Source organism: Chionomys nivalis, chromosome 13 (assembly GCF_950005125.1).
Source record: "Chionomys nivalis chromosome 13, mChiNiv1.1, whole genome shotgun sequence".
Taxonomy (NCBI): Eukaryota; Metazoa; Chordata; class Mammalia; order Rodentia; family Cricetidae; genus Chionomys; species Chionomys nivalis.
Genome location: NC_080098.1, coordinates 76,099,531 through 76,119,049, shown reverse-complemented (window position 1 = coordinate 76,119,049; position 19,519 = coordinate 76,099,531). Strand labels below are relative to the sequence as shown.

The window sequence follows — 19,519 nt, the reverse complement described above, 5'->3', positions numbered from 1 at the left end:
TGCTATACAAAGAAACCCTGTCTCAAAAAACCAGGAAGGAAGAAAAAAAAAAACCTAAAAAGTAGAGCGAAATACCCAAATTACACTCCTTAGTAATCAGCCCCTCATTCCTTGAGACCCACAAAAAATTAAAATGAAATAAAATAAAGCAAAGCCTGACAACCTGAGTTTGATCCCTGGGACCCACATGGTAGGAGAGAACCAACTCCCAGAACTTGTCCTCTGACTTCTACACGCAGGTCGTGGCACACGTATATACACACTCATAGAAACACGGAATGAACGAATGGAATTATCTATATATAAATAAATAAATGGTACCAAGAACCTGGAAATACCCAGCTTAGACCCTGGACATGGTGATGCTTGCTTTTACTGAGCCCTTCCTTTGCACTTCATCTTAGCAGTGAGCCCCAGGAAACAAAGGTTTCTTTATTCAGAAAGAGATCCGTTCTTCAAAGATATGGCTTCTTTGTTAGTGCATGTAGACTTCAGGATGAAGCTCCGATGTGCTTATTTAAACCACAGTCATGGGTCTGAAACCTATTTAAAGAGGCAACAGCTGTTGCTGTGGGGAAACTGGGGGAGGGATCAGGGGACCGTGGAGTCAGTAACTTAGCAAAACTTCCAAAGTGTATTATGGGGAGAGTTCCTTGGTTTGGGTTTTTGAGAGACTCCTGGAGAGAACTTGGGATGCTTGACTACATGATTCTAGTTCTTTCTGTGATCTCAAAGATATATAAAAAATGTTTTATTACTGGGTCTTGGAATTGATGAATAAATGGACCCCACTCTTTTAGTACCTGAGATTGTCACTTAAGCACAGTACCTAATTAGGCTTAGGAACCTGACCTTGAATCCATCCTAGGCCTAGCCACACCCAGGAGGCACAAGGCAGAATGACCTCCTGAAGTCTGGCGGGGCAGGAAAGTTCAGATATCAGCCCAGACTGAGCAACATACCTTCTGCATGGCTCATCTGTCTTTTCCTCCTTCCAGGGTGACACCAGATGAGCTGGCATCTGCATCAAAGTCAAGAGACTGGCCCAGGGGAGTCTTGAAGCTTTACTTCCTATGGCCCCAGTAATCACGTTCTACTTCTCCAGGTGTCCTGGGACTGAGCAAGTGATGGGGGCTGGCAGAAGAACAGAGAGCAAAAGCTCAAAAGCTCAGCTTCCTTTTCAAAGTTACACTGGCCTGTCTCGCACTTACTTCTTCACTTTAGGAAGGGACCTGACATGTTACCAATCTACAGTATCTGCATCTCTTAGGAACTTTTTAAAAAAGCAAATTCTAGAGGCTAGGGAGGTAATTCAATGGGTAAAATGTTTGTTGTTTAAACCTGAGGAACTGAGTTTAGATCCCCAACACCCACATAAAAGCCAGACACCAAAGTATGAGGCTGTAAACCCAGAGTTAGGCTGGGAAAAGAGGTTGAGACAGGCAGATCCCAAATTGGTGATTTCCAGGTTCAGAAAGAAACCATCTCAAAATAATAATAATAACAATAACAATAACAATGTGGAGAGTGACTTAAGACCTCTGGCTTCCATGTGCACACACTTATGCACACACATGCACAGGTATCTGTGGGCACGTATATACACACATGAATCTACACACACACAAAAACAAATTCTAGAGTTCTGTCCCAAACCTACTGGATAGAAAGATCCAGGGGTGGGCTTCAATTACCTGCTTTCCCAAGCCCAACAAAAAGTTTGAGAACCATCTCACAGTGGTCACAGGAGTGACAGCAGGAGCATGTGTGAGGTGCTCAGAACTGTGCCTGAAGCTCTGGAGTTGCTCAGTTACAATACCACCTGAATCAGCACTACCACAGCCTGCTCCAGCGATGCTTTCATCGCCGTAGCACTGGGTTCTCACAGACGGTGACGTCCTTCCCCTGAAACAACCCAGGTCAGGTGTGTGTGCACCTGACTGTCACAGTACAAAGATCTTCACTGTCTTTGCCATGAACCATAATGAGACACATGGAATCGGGGGGTGGAGGGGGAGCAAGTCCTTGCATGAGTAAGGGAATAATTTATTAATTGGGTCTACCGTAATAGAGCAATTCTCCTAGCCTGAGCCGGAAACATTGCGGAAAAAGGCTGGCTGAGCAATACTTTCACAGTTAGGGTTCATGAGATGGGTGGCTGTGGAGAGAGTAAAGGTCATGGCAAAAGTTCTTGTGTAGGGGGTCCTGAAACTTACTTTAAACCCTGGGACAATGGCTGAGCGGGAGATGGATCATTGGGTAGCAGCACTTACCGCCAAAACCAGTGAACTGAGTTTAACTGCCAGAACCCATGTGGTGGAACAAGAGACCCAACTCCTGCAGTCATCCTCTGACTTCCATGTGCACACCATGGCTTGTATGCATACAGGCGCACACACGTTTGTCCGTGCACATGCGCACTTAAAATGTTTTATTTTCTTAAGTTTTTTTCCAAAACAGTGGATCAAACATTGCAAGGCAAAATTGAAGCAGAAAATGTTTGTAGGAAGGCACACAAGGCATAGATTTGAGACTTATATGGAACAAAGAAGTGACCGTATGGGAAGTTCCCCTGGAGCCTGGGACCTAAATGTCCTAATTAGAACAGACTCAACTTTTCACTTTGTTATTGTTTTGGTTTGGTTTCGGTTTTTCGAGACAAGTTTTCTTTGTGTAGCCTTGGCTGTCCTGGAACTAGCTCTGTAGGCCAGGCTGACCCTGAGCTCACAGAGATCAGCCTTTCTCTGCCTTCCAACTGCTGAGGTTAAAGGAGTGTGCTACCACCACCTGGAATGGGCAGCCTTATCTAATAGGGAGCACAGTGTTCTTCAGATTTGTCACGAAACAGACCCTGCGGCTGGGATTATAGTCGGGTAGAGTGCTTGCCTAGCGTTCATGAAGCCTAGGGCTGGATGCCTAAACCACATAAACCAGACGTGATGGCACACACTTATCATTCCAGCCTTGGACGGTAGAGGCAGAGAGATCAGTTCAGGGTCATCCTCTGCTATATATGGAATTATAGGCCAACGTGGGGTGCAAGAGACCCTGCCAATGAAGGAAAGGAGGGAGGGAGAGCGACAAAGAGGAAGGAGACTTTTACTTATGTCACATGTAACAGAATGAACATAATGGCCAAAATATGAAATGCTAATTCCTGGAACCAGAAACTTATATTCTACAGCAAAGTCTTAGCAAATATGCTTAAGGATCCCAGGGAAGAGAGACTGTCCCTGAATGATTACTTGTGTGAGTCCCAAATGCAGTCACTGTGTCTGTGGAGGACAAAGACAGAGAAAGATCGGACAATGGTAGAAGAAAGCAGTGTTATCACAGAGATTAGAGTGCTGCTCTGTCAGCCAAGGAAGCAGCAGAGGCTGCTGACACCTTGTTTTCAGCCCAGTGAGGACAATTTCGGACTCCTGACCTCCATCATGTGAGATGATGAGCCCAGTCCTGGTCTGCACAGTGTGTGTGTGTGGGGGGGGGGGGGGTCAACTACATATTGTTTCTTTCATTCTCTTTTTCTCTCATATCCCAGGCTAGCCTTGAGCTTAGCGTGCAGCAGGGGACAACACTGAACGCCTCATCTCCTGCCCCAGTTCCTGAGAGCTGAGATTCCAGGCATGTACCACTGGTTTATGCAGTACTCAGGATCAAATCCAGGGCTCCCAGCACGCTTTGCTAGGCAAGCACTCTTCCAGCTGAGCTACAGCCCCAGTCAGGATATTGTTTTTAAAGACTAATTCTTGACTTCATGAATTTTAAAAATGTGGAGGGGTGGTTACATTGGAGAGACGCCACTGTCCTGAATACTACTGGATTAAACATGTCAGTATGTATACGTCAGGAAAATAGGAGTTGAGAAATTCAGCCAACTGTATTTTATCAAAAAATGGAGCTGGCCGGGCGGTGGTGGCTCACGCCTTTAATCCCAGCACTCGGATCTCTGTGAGTTCGAGACCAGCCTGGTCTACAAGAGCTAGTTCCAGGACAGGCTCCAAAACCACAGAGAAACCCTGTCTCGAAAAACCAAAAAAAAAAAAAGGAGCTAAGGCTCAGTCACATGACTAAAACATGACTGTCTTAAGAATTAGTATTCATCAAGATAAGTAGAAATCAAACAATAGGAAACCGTCAAAAAAGAGGGGTTAGTGGTAAAAGCACTGGCCTGTTAGTGCACTTAGAAATATGTTATTAACAGTGATTAGGCTCCTTTTCATGTTCCAAACTTTTCTTAAGTTACTGGTGTGTGTTATTTCTCAATACATCAACAGGCTACGGGTAGGTATAAATAGACACTGATTTGGAATAGTGACCTCCGCTCCTATCTAATTGCTATCTCCCACGTCTCCTATATTTAATATTATTTGACTTAAGTTAGGTTTGGGGGGGCCATAAAAGGACCTAATGCTTTCTCCAAGACAACCACATCACACACCAAAAGGCAGAGGGATGCCATTCTGTGGGGCACTTCTGTGCTTGGCCTGCAGCCAGAGAGATGATAGTTGCTTAAGGAGAGGAGCTTAGAGCTGAGGCAGGTTTTTCCGCCCCAGTGCAATCTTGGGAGCCGTGGCCCAAGGGCAGCTGTAAAACCCACGTGTTAAAATAACTTAGATTGCTTGTGATAGACAGAGTAAACAAACACACAATGGGACAGCTAAGCAGCACAGAACTCTGACCCACTGAAGAAAAGAAACAACTGCCTGGGTGAATAGCTCTGAATCTGGACTTACTCAATACCAGATGACTTCATTAGTTCCTTCTATTTCCCTGGATGAACCTGAGAACACCAGGTATGTTCTCCAAACCCAAGTTCCCCCATGCGAATCCCAAGGATGTCCCATTTCAAGTCACTCCTCCCCCAGCTTCCAAGTAACAGACTCCAATCAGTCAGGGCATACCTGACTGGATCCCCACCCTCACCCCAAAGCATCCCTTCTCTCTCTTTGCTTTGTCTCCTTGTTACAGCAAGTTCTAAATCTGCTACCCCACCCCACCTGAGGTGGTGGGTACTTACTCCCATCCATCAATGGCTGTTTTGAAAACTATGATTATTACCATTGAAATGGCTTTTTAAAAGTTCCCCTGAGAAAGGGTTTCTCTGTAGCCATGACTGTCCTGAAGCTCACTCTATAGACTAGCCTGGCCATGAATTCTTAGAGATCCACCTGCCTCTTGCCTCCCAAGTACTAGGATGAAAGGCATGTACCATCACCACCCATTTGCTAAAAAAAAATTTTAAAAGAAAACTGATTAACTTGAGGGTAGGAGATACTTTTTTTTTTAATCAGCTGAGAACTTCTAGTTCTAGTTACACTTGAGAGAGAACAACTTCTCGAGCAGTAAAGTGACGCCAAGAAAAATTTCAATAAATTGTCCAGGCATGGTGGCTCAAACCTTTAATCCCAGCCTCAGGAGACAGAGGGAGGCAAATCTCTGAGTCTGAGGTCCACTTGGTCTACCGAGCAAGTTCCAGGACAGCCACGACTACATAGAGAAACACTGTCTTAAAAAACCAAACCAAACCAAACAAACTTGCTTGAACCCTGGTCTGGAGACTCCATCCTGGAAACCCTGCTACTCAAGAGACCAAGTTCAAAGCCAGCCTGGGCAACACCACAAGACTGTTTCAAAATAAAAGAAAGGGTGTGAAAATATAAATCCGTGGTCTTCCTCAAGACCATGTTCCATCAACAACAGAATTTATTCCAGCTGAATTCCGTGGCACATACTTGTAACTCCAGCAGTCCAGAGGTTGAAGCAAGACAATGTTCAGACTGAGGCCAAGCTGGACTACATATAAGTAAGACTGTCTCAAAACAAACAAACAAACAAACAAAGTTCCTGTTATAAAAAAAAAAAAAGCCAGGCAGTAATGGCACATGCCTTTAATCCCAGCACTTGCGAGACAGAGGCAGATGGATCTCTGTGAGTTCGAGGCCAGCCTGGTCTACAAAGCAAGTTCCAGGACAGCTAGGGCTACACAGAAAAACCCTGATTCAGGGAAAACACACACACACAAAACTTCCTATGTTTCTAGAAAGCCTGTCTGTTTGTATTTGCTGTTTTTAAATTGAGACACAAAATTTATCTATCACCTTCAATTTAGCTTTTTTAAATTTTTTTATGTTTACACATATGCATGGTAAGTCCATTTGTGTGTGTGTTCACAAGTTTATAAGTATGCCCCAGTGAGCAGTCACTTGCACAGGCCAGGAGAGGACAGCATATACTCTTTGGAGTTAGAGGTACAGGCAGTTACAAACCACAGTTTGCGTCCTGGGAATTGATCTGGCTTCCTCTGGGAAAGCTGAGCCATCACCTCATTCTTGTTTAAAAAGAAAATTAGAAGAGAACTATGGGGAAGACTATTTTTCTATTTTTTTTCTGTAGTGAATATGCTTTTTGTTTGTGTGAATATGTTTTTTTGTTTGGTTTGGGTTTTTATTGTTGTGGTGGTTTCTTTTTTTTTTTTTCGTTTGTTTGGGGGTTTTTTTGTTGTTTTGTTTTGTTTTTGAGACAGGGTTTCTTTGGAAGCCTGACCTAGAACTAGGCTTTTGTAGACCAGGCTGGCCTCAAAATCACAGAGATCCACCTGCCTCTACCTCCCGAGTGCTGGGATTGAAGGTGTGCACCATCACTACCTGGCATGAATATGTATTTTAAAGACACTTTTAATTAAAAAATCATTTTGCATAGATGTGCATGTGCCAACAGCCCATACGGAGGCCAGTGAACAACTTTAGGGAGTTGGATCTCTTTTTTCACCATATAGGTGTCTGAGTTTGAATTCAGGTCCTTAGACTTGGCTTCAGACAACCTTAACACTGAGCAATCTCACCAAGCCCTGAATATGACTTTTAAAATTATTAGTATTATTGTTGCTCTTTTGGAGTTTTTGTTTGTTTTGTAGTTTAGTTTGGTTTTTCAAGTTAGGGTTTCTCTGTGTATCCCTGGAACTCACTCTGCAGACCAGGTTGGCCATGAACTCAGAGATCCACCTGCTTCTGTCTCCCAAGTGCTGGGATTAAAAGTGCATACCACCACCGCCTGTCAAAGTTATTTTTAAAAAATTACTATTTTAACCAGGTGGTGGTGCAACCGCCTTTAAACCCAGTACTTCAGAGGCAGAGGGAGGCAGGTCTCTGTGAGTTCAAGGCCAGCCTGGTCTACAAAGCAAGTTCCACGACAGCCAGAGCTGTTACACAGAAAAACCCTGTCTTACAAAAACAAATAAATGAATAAAAATAAAAATACTATGTTAAACCTCATTATAAAGGCATTGCAAATTTTAAAGAGCACATATTGAAATTAACCAAACTTTATTCAACTCAATGAACTAAACAAAACAGCCAATAGAAAAAAATCCTTTTTTTGTTTTTTGTTTTTGTTTGTTTGTTTTCTTTTGCTTTTCGAGACAGGGTTTCTCAGTAGCTAAGGAGCCAGTTCTGGAACTCACTTTGTAGACCAGGCAGGCCTCCTGCTCACAGATACGTGCCTGCCTCTAACTCCTGAGTGCTGGGATTAAAGGCATACACCACCACTGCTTAGCAGAAAAAAAATTCTTACATGACTAAAAAAATGACACTTTTCTGAATTATTGTCCTTAAGTCCTTATATCTGTATATTTTTCCCTATCCAAATAATTTATTCAAGCTACACAACTACAGGCTTCATATTAAATATTACTCCTCTCGAGTGAGGGGAGGCTGGGAGGAGGAAACCGAGAGGGATAGCACCAAAATAGTGCTGAACTAGTGTTTCACACCTTCAATCCTGACATCTGAGAAGCAGAGTCGGGAGAATACCTGTGAGTTCAAACCCAGCCTGGTGTACAGAGTGAAACCATATAAACCCTATCTAAAATAAATGTATATACATTTCCAGCGAATTCATCAAATTCCAGAAGCATTTTAAGACTAAGGAAAACAATTAACAACGCAGAGAAAGAAGGAAAAGCAGCTTTCATCGTTTTCAAACCCCCCCTCTTTTTTTAATGCCACCACCCAACCTTTCCCGCCACACACACACACATACACACACAGAGACAGACAGACAGACAGACAGACACACACACACACACACACACACACCACGTGAATAATGTCTAGTAGGTTTGAGAGAAAGGCTCCTAAGGAATAACCCGTGAATAGGTAAGACAGGAAGTACGGTGCTGGGAGAAGCTACGTGTTGATCATGACTTCATCTTATTGGATTTATTTCCCCCATCTCTAGACTTTTCTAAATTCTATGGAAGCCCTCCCAGACTCTTGCCCATGGCTCTGCCTTCTTCCACTTAGACCCAGCCTTGTTGTGCGTTAAACAGAAATCACGGGATTATATATAAACTCCCACCCCGCAGATTTTAATCCAAAACTCTTAAAACTAAAAGCAGAAGGGTTGGGTGGATATTCCGCAGCAGACCCTTGCTCCGGAGCTTATCTTTTTGGACCACCGCATGGACCCGGATCCTCCAGGGAGGAGGTCAGCCGGGAGCCCCCGGCGGTCACACAGCAGGACAGGTTAGGACCTGGCGGCGTCACGCGCCTGGAGCCCCGCAGGCTCCGCCCCCAGGCAGACACAGCCAATGGCGGTGCGGGGGCGGGCCCTGCCGGGGCCGCAGCCTGGGAGGCTTTAAAGCCCGAGCCCAGCGTTCCTTGGCCAGATTTTCGGACCTCGGCGACCTCCAGAATATTAGTTTGTGGAGTATTCGTAAGTAGCTGGCTGCTCCAGGTGAGTAACCTCAGCGGGCCTAAACGCTGTGCGAACGGTTATAGAGAGGAAAATGGAGATCCCGGGACCACAGCATCTGCAACCCGTGCTGGGGACCCCAGGATGGGCCAGGACCTCGGGGTGGGGGATCCCTCCGCCTCCCCGGAGTGACGAAGTCCGTGTTGCCAAGCGAGGTCGTCGCCAGGCCGCTTGACTCCGGGCCTGATGGGACCCGAAGGGGCAGCAGCAGGACCCCCCTGAAGCTGGTCACGGGGGCCCAGGGCTCCCTGTGCCGCCATAACACCCGTGGGCGGTGGCTGCGAGGGCGGAGCAGACGACAAGCCCCCGGGGCCCGGCCCAGCGTGGGCCCCTAACCCGAGCCGGGATCACCCGGGGGAGGGTATCGCCTTGAGGCTTCCGTTCTGGAAACTCGGTTCAGACCGGTCCCCAGCTGTGCATTACTTAAAGTGTGAGGGGACTTCTGTATCCCCCGTTTGGGCTCACTCAACACTGTCAGCACATGACCTGGACCAAGTTGTCCCCTTAAGTTTCTTAGTCATACAGTACCGGGAGACTCAAGACTATCATGCCACTATAATGGAGAAGAGTTTATCCCAGTTTCTATGCCACTTACTTGGCAAGTTTTCATTATCATTATCGACACAGGGTTTCACTGTGTAGCCCTGGCAGTCCAGGAACTCTGTAGACCAGGCTGGCCTCGAACTCAGAGATCCTCCTGTCTCTGCCTCCCAAGTGCTGGGATTAAAGGCATGCACCACCACCGCCCCACGAATCGAGTAAATTTCAAAGATTAATTTCTGGCTTGTTTTTCTCCACTCACACCCATACTTATTAACACGTGTAAAGACATTTCTGTTTTATTAAGGTTTTAACTAATATTTTAAATGAACCGGTTTGCTGCTGGCCTAAATGGTTCATGACTAAAAAATCACAGCACTTGAGAGATGAGGCCAAATAAGAGTGCAAAGTCTGCCTGAACTACCAGAGATCCTGTCCATGAAAGAAAAATGTTTAAATGTTTAGCCGGGTGGTCGTGGCACGTGCTTTTAATCCCAGAACTCGGAAGAGACCGAGACAGGCATTTCTGAGTTCAAGGTCAGCCTGGTCTGCAGAGTGAGTTCCAGGACAGGCTCCAAAGCTGCAAAGAAACCCTGTCTGAAACCAAAAAAATTAAAACAAAATAAAAAGGCTTTGTCGGATCCTTATTTCCTCTTTTCCTTCCCTAGGTGTTTCAACCATGAATCGTTTACTCCTCCTGGCTACCCTGTGCTTGGGGACAGCCTTAGCCACTCCAAAATTTAATCAGACGTTTAGTGCCCAATGGCACCAGTGGAAGTCTACACACAGAAGACTGTATGGCACGGTATGTAATGTTTCCAGTGTCTCGAGAGAGTGGTCCTCCTTGCCCTTGGAAGTTTAATGCTAGACAGTAGTCTCTAGAAGTTAGCTCTTAGTGGGAACATCCCAGTTACACACCCACTGTGAATGGAATAGAGCACAAATATCCCTGTTGTATGCTTTCGGGGGGAGAAATACTTTCGTCAGGTGGGTTGGATTTTTTTAAGACTTATTTATAGACTTACAAAGAGTGTTTTGCTTGCATTTATGTCAGTGTATTATATGCATCATGGAACTAGAGTTATGGATGGTTGTGACCTGTGTGTGGTGCTGAGAATTAAACCTGGGTCCTCACCCACAAGACAAGTGTTCTTAACCACTGAGCCATCTCTCCAGCCCCTTAGCTCCTCCTTTTTGTTGGGGTTGACAGGGTTTCACTGTCGTGCAACTCACTAGAGACCAGATTGGCCTCAAACTCACAGACATTCGCCTGCCTCTGCCTCCCCAGTACTGAGATTTAAAGACATGTGCCAACCTACCTGGCTTCCCCTCGATTTTTAACAAAAATAAAAACTGCCAGTTCTGTGTTTGCTTCTAGAATGAGGAAGAGTGGAGGAGAGCAGTGTGGGAGAAGAATATGAAGATGATTGAGCTGCACAATGGGGAATACAGTGAGGGGAAACATGGCTTCACAATGGAGATGAACGCCTTTGGGGACATGGTGAGTGTGATGTGATGCAAACTCTCTGAACCTTCTGTTTTCTTTTTATAAAATTATCTCACCTCTTCGACTTTGTCTTTGTCTTTCTCGGAAGACCAATGAGGAGTTCCGGCAGTTGGTGAATGGCTATAAGCACCAGAGGCACAGGAAGGGGAAAGTATTTCAGGAGCCTCTGATGCTTCCGATCCCCAAGTCTGTGGACTGGAGAGAGAAAGGTTGTGTGACTCCCGTGAAGAATCAGGTATGAGGGCTGGGAGACGTCTCAGCTATGTGAGTGGGAGAACCTGAGTTTTATCCCCACAGCCCACACCTGGGAGAGAGAAAGTTGATGTGGTAGCACTTCTGCCAGTAAGTAGGAAGCAAGGCAGATAGGTTCCCAGGGCTTACTGACCCACCAGCATGGCCAAGTCAATGAGTTCCAGCCAAAAGTGAGTCAGCCTGTCTCAGAAAACAAGGTAGATAGTGACCGAGAAGCAATGCCTAAAGTTGGCCTCTGGCATACACATGCACACAAACTATGAACACACACACACACCTAACCCTGCCTGCCCCCCAAAAGAATCAGGTGTGACCTTGTCTGATTGATACCTTTTCCCACAGAATGGCCAAGAAGGGTCTGGAGTTTGCTATAATGCAGTGTGGTATGCGAGTTCTTTATTGGCAGTTTTATACACTCAGCCCCCAACATCCTCCCCTCAACCATATCAACACCAGCACCCCCAACGAGTACCCATCTCACCCTCAGGTCTTTTTGTTCTGTAGCCTGTGGAGTTTAACCATGGCCACCCAGCCTACCGTGCACACATAGGTGTGGCGTAGCTATCCACCCACTAGAGCCTGGGCAACTCAATACTGACAGCATCACTGAAGATAATGACCCCCCTCCTCCGGTAGCCACCAACTGCCTGTCACTCCTGTGCCTTAGCCTGGACCCTACACAGTATTTTGGTCTGTCTGCTCTTGGGCATATTACACCTTTGGAGCGTGAATGGAACAGGGTCTCACTATTGCCTAGCCTGGCCCCAAGCTCAGAATCTCCCAAGTGGATTTCGGCCACGCATCGCCACATCCAGCTTCCTGTTTAAAGGCACATGTAAAAGCTGTTGACTATCTTTGTCTTGTAAACTCCTTATCTCTTTCTCTTTCCAGGGCCAGTGTGGTTCATGTTGGGCTTTTAGTGCCAGTGGGGCCCTGGAAGGACAGATGTTCCTTAAGACTGGCAAACTGGTCTCCCTGAGTGAGCAGAACCTTGTGGACTGTTCCCGGGCTGAAGGCAATCAGGGCTGCAATGGTGGCTTGATGGATTATGCCTTCCAGTACATTTTGAACAACAAAGGTCTGGACTCAGAGGAGTCCTATCCCTATGAAGCAAAGGTAATTGGTTTGTTTTCTCTGTTTTCAGAAACATTACCAGACATGGTTTTCAGAGTTCGTACTTTGTGGATAGCTAACAGCCTTTTGTTTTGAGGGTTGGTTTGTGAGTATTGACCTGACATAATGAACTGAACATCGCTAAGGGTTTTGTTTCTAGTTGTGATCGAGTCTCTCCTTTAACTTTCAAAGGATGGACCTTGTAAGTACAGACCTGAGTTTGCTGTGGCTAATGACACAGGATACGTGGATATCCCTCAGCAAGAGAAGGCTCTCATGAGGGCCGTGGCAACTGTGGGGCCTATTGCTGTGGCTATGGATGCAAGCCATCCGTCTTTCCAGTTCTATCGTTCAGGTAATTGTTAGAATTAGTGCCACCCTGCCTTTGCAGATGAGTTTTGCTTTCTAGGACTGTTGGGGATTTTGAGTCTACATTTAATGTACAGATGTTTCTGTTTGATCAATTGGGTATTTTCAAGGTTTCTTAATTAATTATGCTGGGGACAGCGGTGCATGTAAGTGCAGGTGCCCTTGGTCCTGAAGCATCAGATCCCTTGGAACTGGACTGAGAGGCAATTGTAAGCCACCCAGTGGATACTGGAACCAGACTCAGGTTCCCTGCCAGAGCAGTGGATACACATAACTGCCAAGACATCTCTCCAGCACCCCTCTCTTTAAATCTTAATGCGTTTATTTGGGGATGAGTGTGCCTGCTATGCATGCATATGGAGGTGAGAAGACAACTTACAGGAGTCAGTTCCTTCCCACTGTGTGTGACCCCAGAATCAGACTCAGGCCCTGAGCCTTTTTAACAAGCACCTTTACCTGATAAGCCATCCCACCATCTGAAATGTTTCTCTAAAGATTATGAATGACTTCTATAGATAGACCCTAATTTACGTAACTCTTCTCCAATAGCTGGATTTTTTTCCAAAAGATTTATTGCTGTAATTAGGACTTTTAAGGAGCCTGTCTTTCAATAGAGGAAAGGGGGGAGAGAACTTGTTCATCCTTTTAGATTTAAGAGTAGCAGGGGTTATGGTTTTGGTATGCTAGCTAGAAGATGGATCCTATCGCTGTAGGCTTTAAAACAATAGGATTTTTCTTTTATAATTCATTCCTGTAATCCCAGCTCTCAGGAGGCAGAGGCAGGATCAAGTCAGGCCCATCCTTGGCTACATAGCCTGTTGGAGGTCAGCTTGAACTACATCAAACCTGTCAAATACTGAGACAGGATTTCACTATTGTCGACCAGGCTGGCCTTAGAGACCTTCACTGCTGTGCTGGGATTAGGGCATTCACCAGGTCACCCAACATGACCACTACTATTTTTTGACTAGTATATTCTAGTCAAATTTGGGACTTTGGGATCTGTGACGTTGTGGGGGACAAGGTGGGTCACAGTCCCATGGTGACTGGGACCTCTCACCAAGTGTTCATTTAACTCTGCCAGGCATCTACTATGAACCGGACTGTAGCAGCAAGGACCTCGACCACGGGGTTCTGGTGGTTGGCTATGGATTTGAAGGAACAGATTCAGCTAAGAATAAATTTTGGATTGTCAAGAACAGGTAAGACTCAAAATGTTGTATTTTAAATTGAAAAGGGAATTCTTTTAGAGTTTTCAATATTTAGATGCAAGTTCACAGACATTCAAATTTTAAAATCCTGGACGTCTTACAGAGTGAAGGGTTTGTGTTTTAGATTCTGAACTAAGCTTGTAGAGGAGATTCTTACATATTTGTAACATTGAATTTCCAAATTTGGCTTAAATTTCAATAAGCCTATGAGACCTGTATGATTTCAGCGTGCTTTTCTTTAGTCTTCAGCAAGAAATGGCCAGCAGAAACCTTAGCCCATCTCCCTGTATTATCTTCATTTTGCTCTCAACAGCCTTAAAGCCTGTCAAAATTAAGTCTCACAACTAATTATCTTTCACTGATTTAAAACATAACATTGGGGGGCTGGAGAGATAGCTCAGTGGTTAAGAGCATTGCCTGCTCTTCCAAAGGTCCTGAGTTCAATTCCCGGCAACCACATGTTGGCTCACAACCATCTGTAAAGAGGTCTGGTGCCCTCTTCCGACCTGCAGGCATACACACAGACAGAAAATTGTATACATAATAAATAAATAAAATAAATAAATATTTAAAAAAAAAGAAAAAAAACCATAACATTGGTTGTAGAGACATCATTCTGTTAAAATCTAGTTTGCCTCAATGATGTATCTTGCCCAGAATATGCAGAACTCTGGGTTCAGTCTCTAGCACCACCATGTAACACCTGGTGTGGTGTGGTTGGACCTTGACCCAACACTGGAGGTCAAGGTCCAAGTATTCAAGGGCATCCTCTTAGGGAACCAGTGAGGTTAACCTTGCTATACAAAACCCTATCTCAAAATAAGTGAGGGGCTGAGGCAGTGACTTGTTACCCAGTCCTGTGGACCTATGTTCGTATCCCCAGCACCCTCAAAAGCCGTGTACTGCAACACACACTGTACCCCCAGAGCTGGCCATCAGGGGGCTGTGAACTCTGGGTTCAGTGGGAGATCCTATCAAAAAAGTAAAAGGAGATGAAGGCACCAGCATTGACAGTAAACAGGAATGAATGCCTCTGTGTATTTTATGTGTAGATCTTAGAGCACTCAGCGCTAAGTTCAGTCCTATTTTTTCAAGTGTTAATTATTAATCATTCTCATGTTTCCTTGAATCTCTTTCAGCTGGGGTCCTGAATGGGGTATGGAAGGCTTTGTCCACATAGCCAAAGACAGGAACAACCATTGTGGACTTGCTACTGCAGCCAGCTACCCTACCGTGAATTGATGGGGAGTGGTAATGAAAGACTCCTGGACACTGCGTCCAAAGGGATGTATCTTAAAACTGACCAAACCCTTACTGAGACCATAGTACTTGAATCACTGAAGATCCAAGTCATGATTTGAATTCTGTGACATTTTTACCTGGGTTAAATGTTACCACTACTTAAACTACTCTACACACAGCTTTATAATATTGAACACTCATTGCTTAATTCTGAGTCTGGAATATTTGTTTTATAAAGGATGTATAAAGATTTCTTTAGCTTTTAAAATAAATTGCAGTTCAGTGTATGTAGGTAGGACTTCCTTTTGTAATGTGCTGTCAAGTGTTTGGGGCTAAAGACTGACTTGGGGTGTTGTGGTACAGCATGGAAAACGTGACCAGTGCTGCTGGACTTTCTGATTTTAAAGATAATAGATTTACGCCGGGCGGTGGTGGCGCACGCCTTTAATCCCAGCACTTGGGAGGCGGAGGCAGGCGGATCTCTGTGAGTTCGAGACCAGCCTGGTCTACAAGAGCTAGTTCCAGGACAGGCTCCAAAACCACAGAGAAACCCTGTCTCGAAAAACACCAAAAAAAAAAAAAAAAAAAAAAAAAAAAAAAAAAAGATAATAGATTTAACCTCAGCTTCCCATCAGGTATATGATAAGTTAGCTATAGGGTAATTGTTGTTTGTTTACACCTTCATTTTCTGTTTCTGTGTGTGTGTGTTAGATGTGATGCATGCATGCTGCAATACATGTGTGAGGTCAGAGCCTAACTTGGAGGAGTCAGTTCTTCAACAGTGTTTGTCCTAGGGATCAAAATCAGGTTGTGAGGCCACAATGCCTTTACCACGGAGCTGTCTTGCCAGCCCCACTTGTTTTAAGTGGCATATAATTACATATGTTTTTGAAATAAAATAAAATGTTTTGATACATGCATAATATGAGCATGTATAATCAGATAGGGCTAATAAGCTTACCTCAAATATTTTATCACTTTATTTAACTTTTTTAGCTGTTTTTTTAAAGTTCACAGTATGTTACTATTAGAGACAGTCTTATTTATATACCCTAGTCTGGTCTTAAACCCATGATCCCTCTCCTTCATCCTTCTAAGGGCTAAAATAACAAGCATGTATTATACCCAGTCTCAACTCCTATCTGGAAAAACTTGACAAATCCAGAAGAATAAGAGCAAATTGTTCTACACAGTGGTTCTCAACCTTCCTCATATTGTGACCCTTTAATATAGTTCCTCATGTTGTGGTGACCCCCCCCCACCATAAAAGTATTTTTATTGCTACTTAATAATGTGATAACCCCAACCATATTATTTGTTTCTTCATAACTTATTTGTGCTACTATTACGAATCATAATTAAATATTTTTGGAGACAGAGGTGTGCCAAAGGAGTCTAGAACCACAGGCTTTTCTAGAGTATGCAGACTCAGATGTGCAGGTTTTACGCGTTAGAAGGTTGCTTCCCTGCCTGGAAGGGGCTAGGTGTGACAAGGTTAAGGTGCTAGTTACAGGCAAAGACCACATTACTGCTTCGAAGTTCAAGAAAAGACAAGACAGGTGGCTTTCAGGGACACCTGGCTCCTGGGAAACTTCATGCTACAGCACATTGAGCAGTTGTGATTAACATCTAGGTGCTTGTGACCAGAAGTGTGTTCAAGGTCATTGAGAAATCAGGTGAGACCACAAAAGTTCTCTGGCTTTGAAAGATGACTGAGAACCTAACCTAATCCCCGACTTAATAAACTTGGAAGGGGATAAAATAGACAAACATAGTCACACAGCTAGTAAGTGTGGCTAAAACAGTATTTTTTGTTTTTGTTGGTTGGTTTGTTTGTTTCTTGGTATTACCTTTTATTTTTCACATATCAACCCCAAATCCCCCTCCCTCTTGTTCCCTCTCCTTCCCTCCCCTCCCCTCCCCACACCCCATCTGCTCCTCAGAGGGTAAGGCCTCCCCTGGGAAGTCAACAAAGTCTGTTTTTAAGACAGGGTCTCTACGTAGCCCTGGCTGTCCTAAAGTTCTCTTTGTAGACCAGGTGGCCCCAAACTTCCAGATCCACCTGCCTCTTCCTCCCAATTGCTGGGATTAAAGATGTGTGGAACTAGGCAGATAATGGTGGCACACGCCTTTTATCCTAGTACTTGGGAGGCAGAGGCCACAGATCTCTGAGTTCAGATCTGAGTTTGAGGTCAGCCTGGTCTACAAGAGCTAGTTCCAGGGCAGGCTTCAAAGCTACACAGAGAAATTCTTGTCTTGAAAAACAAAACAAAACAAACAAAAAAAAGATGTACACTGCTACGTCCAACAATATTATTTAAAAGACAGTGAAAATATTCCTTGTGTATGTCCTCAGTCAAATAAAGAAATGCAGGTGAAGCCGGGCAGTGGTGGCGCACGCCTTTAATCCCAGCACTTGGGAGACAGAGGCAGGCGGATCTCTGTGAGTTCAAAACCAGCCTGGTCTACAAGAGCTTGTTCCAGGACAGGAACCAAAACCACAGAGAAACCCTGTCTCGAAAAACAAAAAAAAAAAAAAAAAAAAAAATGCAGGTGATAAACGGGTGAAATACTTACTAGAGACACAAGTTGTTGTGACAGAAATGGGTGATGAGAAACAGGAATGAGATACTATGAGGTGACCTTTTTTTGGGTTTCTCTGTAGATTTGGAGCCTGTCCTGCCACTAGCTCTTGTAGACCAGGCTGGCTTGAACTCACAGAGATCCGCCTGCCTCTGCCTCCCCAGTGATATGATATGCCTAGATCTTAAATTTCTTTAATTTTTTATTACACGTTTTAAGGAGGAATGTATGTGGCTCACACATGTTTATGCATATGGCAGTTGGAGGACAAGCTGTGGGAGTCATTTGTTCTACCATAAAAATGATAGAGATTGGGCTTAGGTTCCGGCGACATGGCAAAACGCACCAAGAAGGTCGGGATCGTCGGGAAATATGGGACCCGCTATGGTGCCTCCCTCCGGAAAATGGTGAAGAAGATTGAAATCAGCCAGCACGCCAAGTACACGTGCTCCTTCTGTGGCAAGACCAAGATGAAGAGACGAGCTGTCGGCATCTGGCACTGTGGTTCGTGCATGAAAACAGTGGCTGGCGGGGCCTGGACCTACAACACGACTTCTGCCGTCACAGTGAAGTCTGCCATCAGAAGACTGAAGGAACTGAAAGACCAGTAAAAGTGCTACCATTTGATACCCAAGCCTACTCAATAATGCACAGCCAACTAAATAAATGGGTTAATTTACGTAACCAAAAAAAAAAAAAAAATGATAGAGATTGCCGGGCGGTGGTAGCGCACGCCTTTAATCCCAGCATTTGGGAGGCAGAGGCAGGCGGATCTCTGTGAGTTCGAGACCAGTCGGATCTACAAGAGCTAGTTCCAGGACAGGCTCCAAAACCACAGAGAAACCCTGTCTCGAAAAACCAAAAAAAAAAAAATGATAGAGATTGAATTCAGATTATTCTCCGCTACAAGTCTTTATTTTTAAAAAAAAAAATTTAAAAAAAACCTTTTCTCCTTTTACATGCCAAATCCATTTCCCACCCCCTCCTGCTCTCTCTGCCTTCTCCCCCACCCCCATCCACTCCTCAAAGAAGATAAGACTTCCCATGGGGGAGTGAACAGAGTCTTGCGCATTGTTTTGAGACTCAGCTACAAGTCTTCACACTCAGAGCCAGCTCTGGGGTGTGGAAATCAGGGTGAGTTGACCTGCTGAGCTGTCTTTCTGGGTCAGAAACAGAAAGTTCTACCCAGTTCTCCACAGCAGTATAATTCAACATTGACAGTAGACTGCTGGACAGACCCTAGACTCTGGGGAAAATCTGAGCACTAAATTGGGTTAATATGTGGCAGCTTATTTAAACACAATTTCAAGGTTGGCTGAGCAGAGCCCTCCAATGTCTTGAACTATGATACATGAAGGTTTTGTCATTTCCAAAAGCTTTAAATAAACTTTCAGATGACAAACCACATTTGTCATCTGAAAACTGTTTTAAAAGGGTTTGTCAGGCAATGATGGTGCACGCCCTTAATCCCAGCATTCTGGAGTCAGGGACATCCGGATCTCTGAGTTCAAGGCCAGCCTGGTCTACAAGAGAGTTTCAGGACCTACAGAGAAACCCTGTCTTGAAACACACAGTGTGTGTGTGTGTGTGTGTGTGTGTGTGTGTGTGTGTATGTGTGTGTACATTTACCATGTCAAGGCCAGATGAGAACATCAGATTCCCTGGAGCTGGTATTTTAAACAGTCTGATGGGTACTGAGAACCACACTCAGTTCCTCTGAGCCTGTCTTAAGGTTTCTACTGTGAAGAGACAGCATGACCTCAGCAAGTCAACAACACCCTTAATCCCAGCACTCTGGAGGCAGGAACAGACAGATCTCTGAGTTCAAAGCCAATCTGGTCTATAAGAGCTAGTTCTTAGAACAGGCTCCAAAGCTACACAGAGAAACTTTGTCTCTAAAAATAAAATAAAAAGTCCTTCTGCATTGATTGGCCTGTGATAGGGCAGA

The 19,519-nt window shown here is 44.7% G+C and overlaps 2 protein-coding genes across 2 annotated transcripts; both read left to right on the top strand.

The window, feature by feature from the left end:
* Positions 1-8,598: 8,598 nt before the first annotated feature.
* Positions 8,599-15,276, top strand: LOC130885783 (procathepsin L). The gene is made up of 8 exons (XM_057787550.1): positions 8,599-8,736; positions 9,963-10,099; positions 10,673-10,795; positions 10,890-11,036; positions 11,945-12,169; positions 12,359-12,521; positions 13,620-13,737; positions 14,886-15,276. Exons 2-8 carry the CDS (start codon positions 9,974-9,976, stop codon positions 14,986-14,988), a joined length of 1,005 nt encoding a protein of 334 aa, XP_057643533.1. The 5' UTR covers positions 8,599-8,736; positions 9,963-9,973; the 3' UTR covers positions 14,989-15,276.
* Positions 15,277-17,866: 2,590 nt separating this feature from the next.
* LOC130886096 (60S ribosomal protein L37a) lies at positions 17,867-18,250 on the top strand. The gene has a single exon (XM_057788005.1). The coding sequence runs from the start codon at positions 17,904-17,906 to the stop codon at positions 18,180-18,182; it is 279 nt and encodes a 92-aa protein (XP_057643988.1). The 5' UTR covers positions 17,867-17,903; the 3' UTR covers positions 18,183-18,250.
* The last annotated feature ends 1,269 nt before the right edge of the window (positions 18,251-19,519 follow it).

Excerpts from the sequence above, each read along its gene's own strand:
- LOC130885783 (XM_057787550.1), top strand. The coding sequence starts at position 9,974 with ATGAATCGTTTACTCCTCCTGGCTACCCTGTGCTTGGGGACAGCCTTA. Across the intron at positions 12,170-12,358 it reads CCTATCCCTATGAAGCAAAG|GATGGACCTTGTAAGTACAG; the intron begins GTAATTGGTTTG and ends TAACTTTCAAAG. Across the intron at positions 12,522-13,619 it reads TTTCCAGTTCTATCGTTCAG|GCATCTACTATGAACCGGAC; the intron begins GTAATTGTTAGA and ends TAACTCTGCCAG.
- LOC130886096 (XM_057788005.1), top strand. The coding sequence starts at position 17,904 with ATGGCAAAACGCACCAAGAAGGTCGGGATCGTCGGGAAATATGGGACC.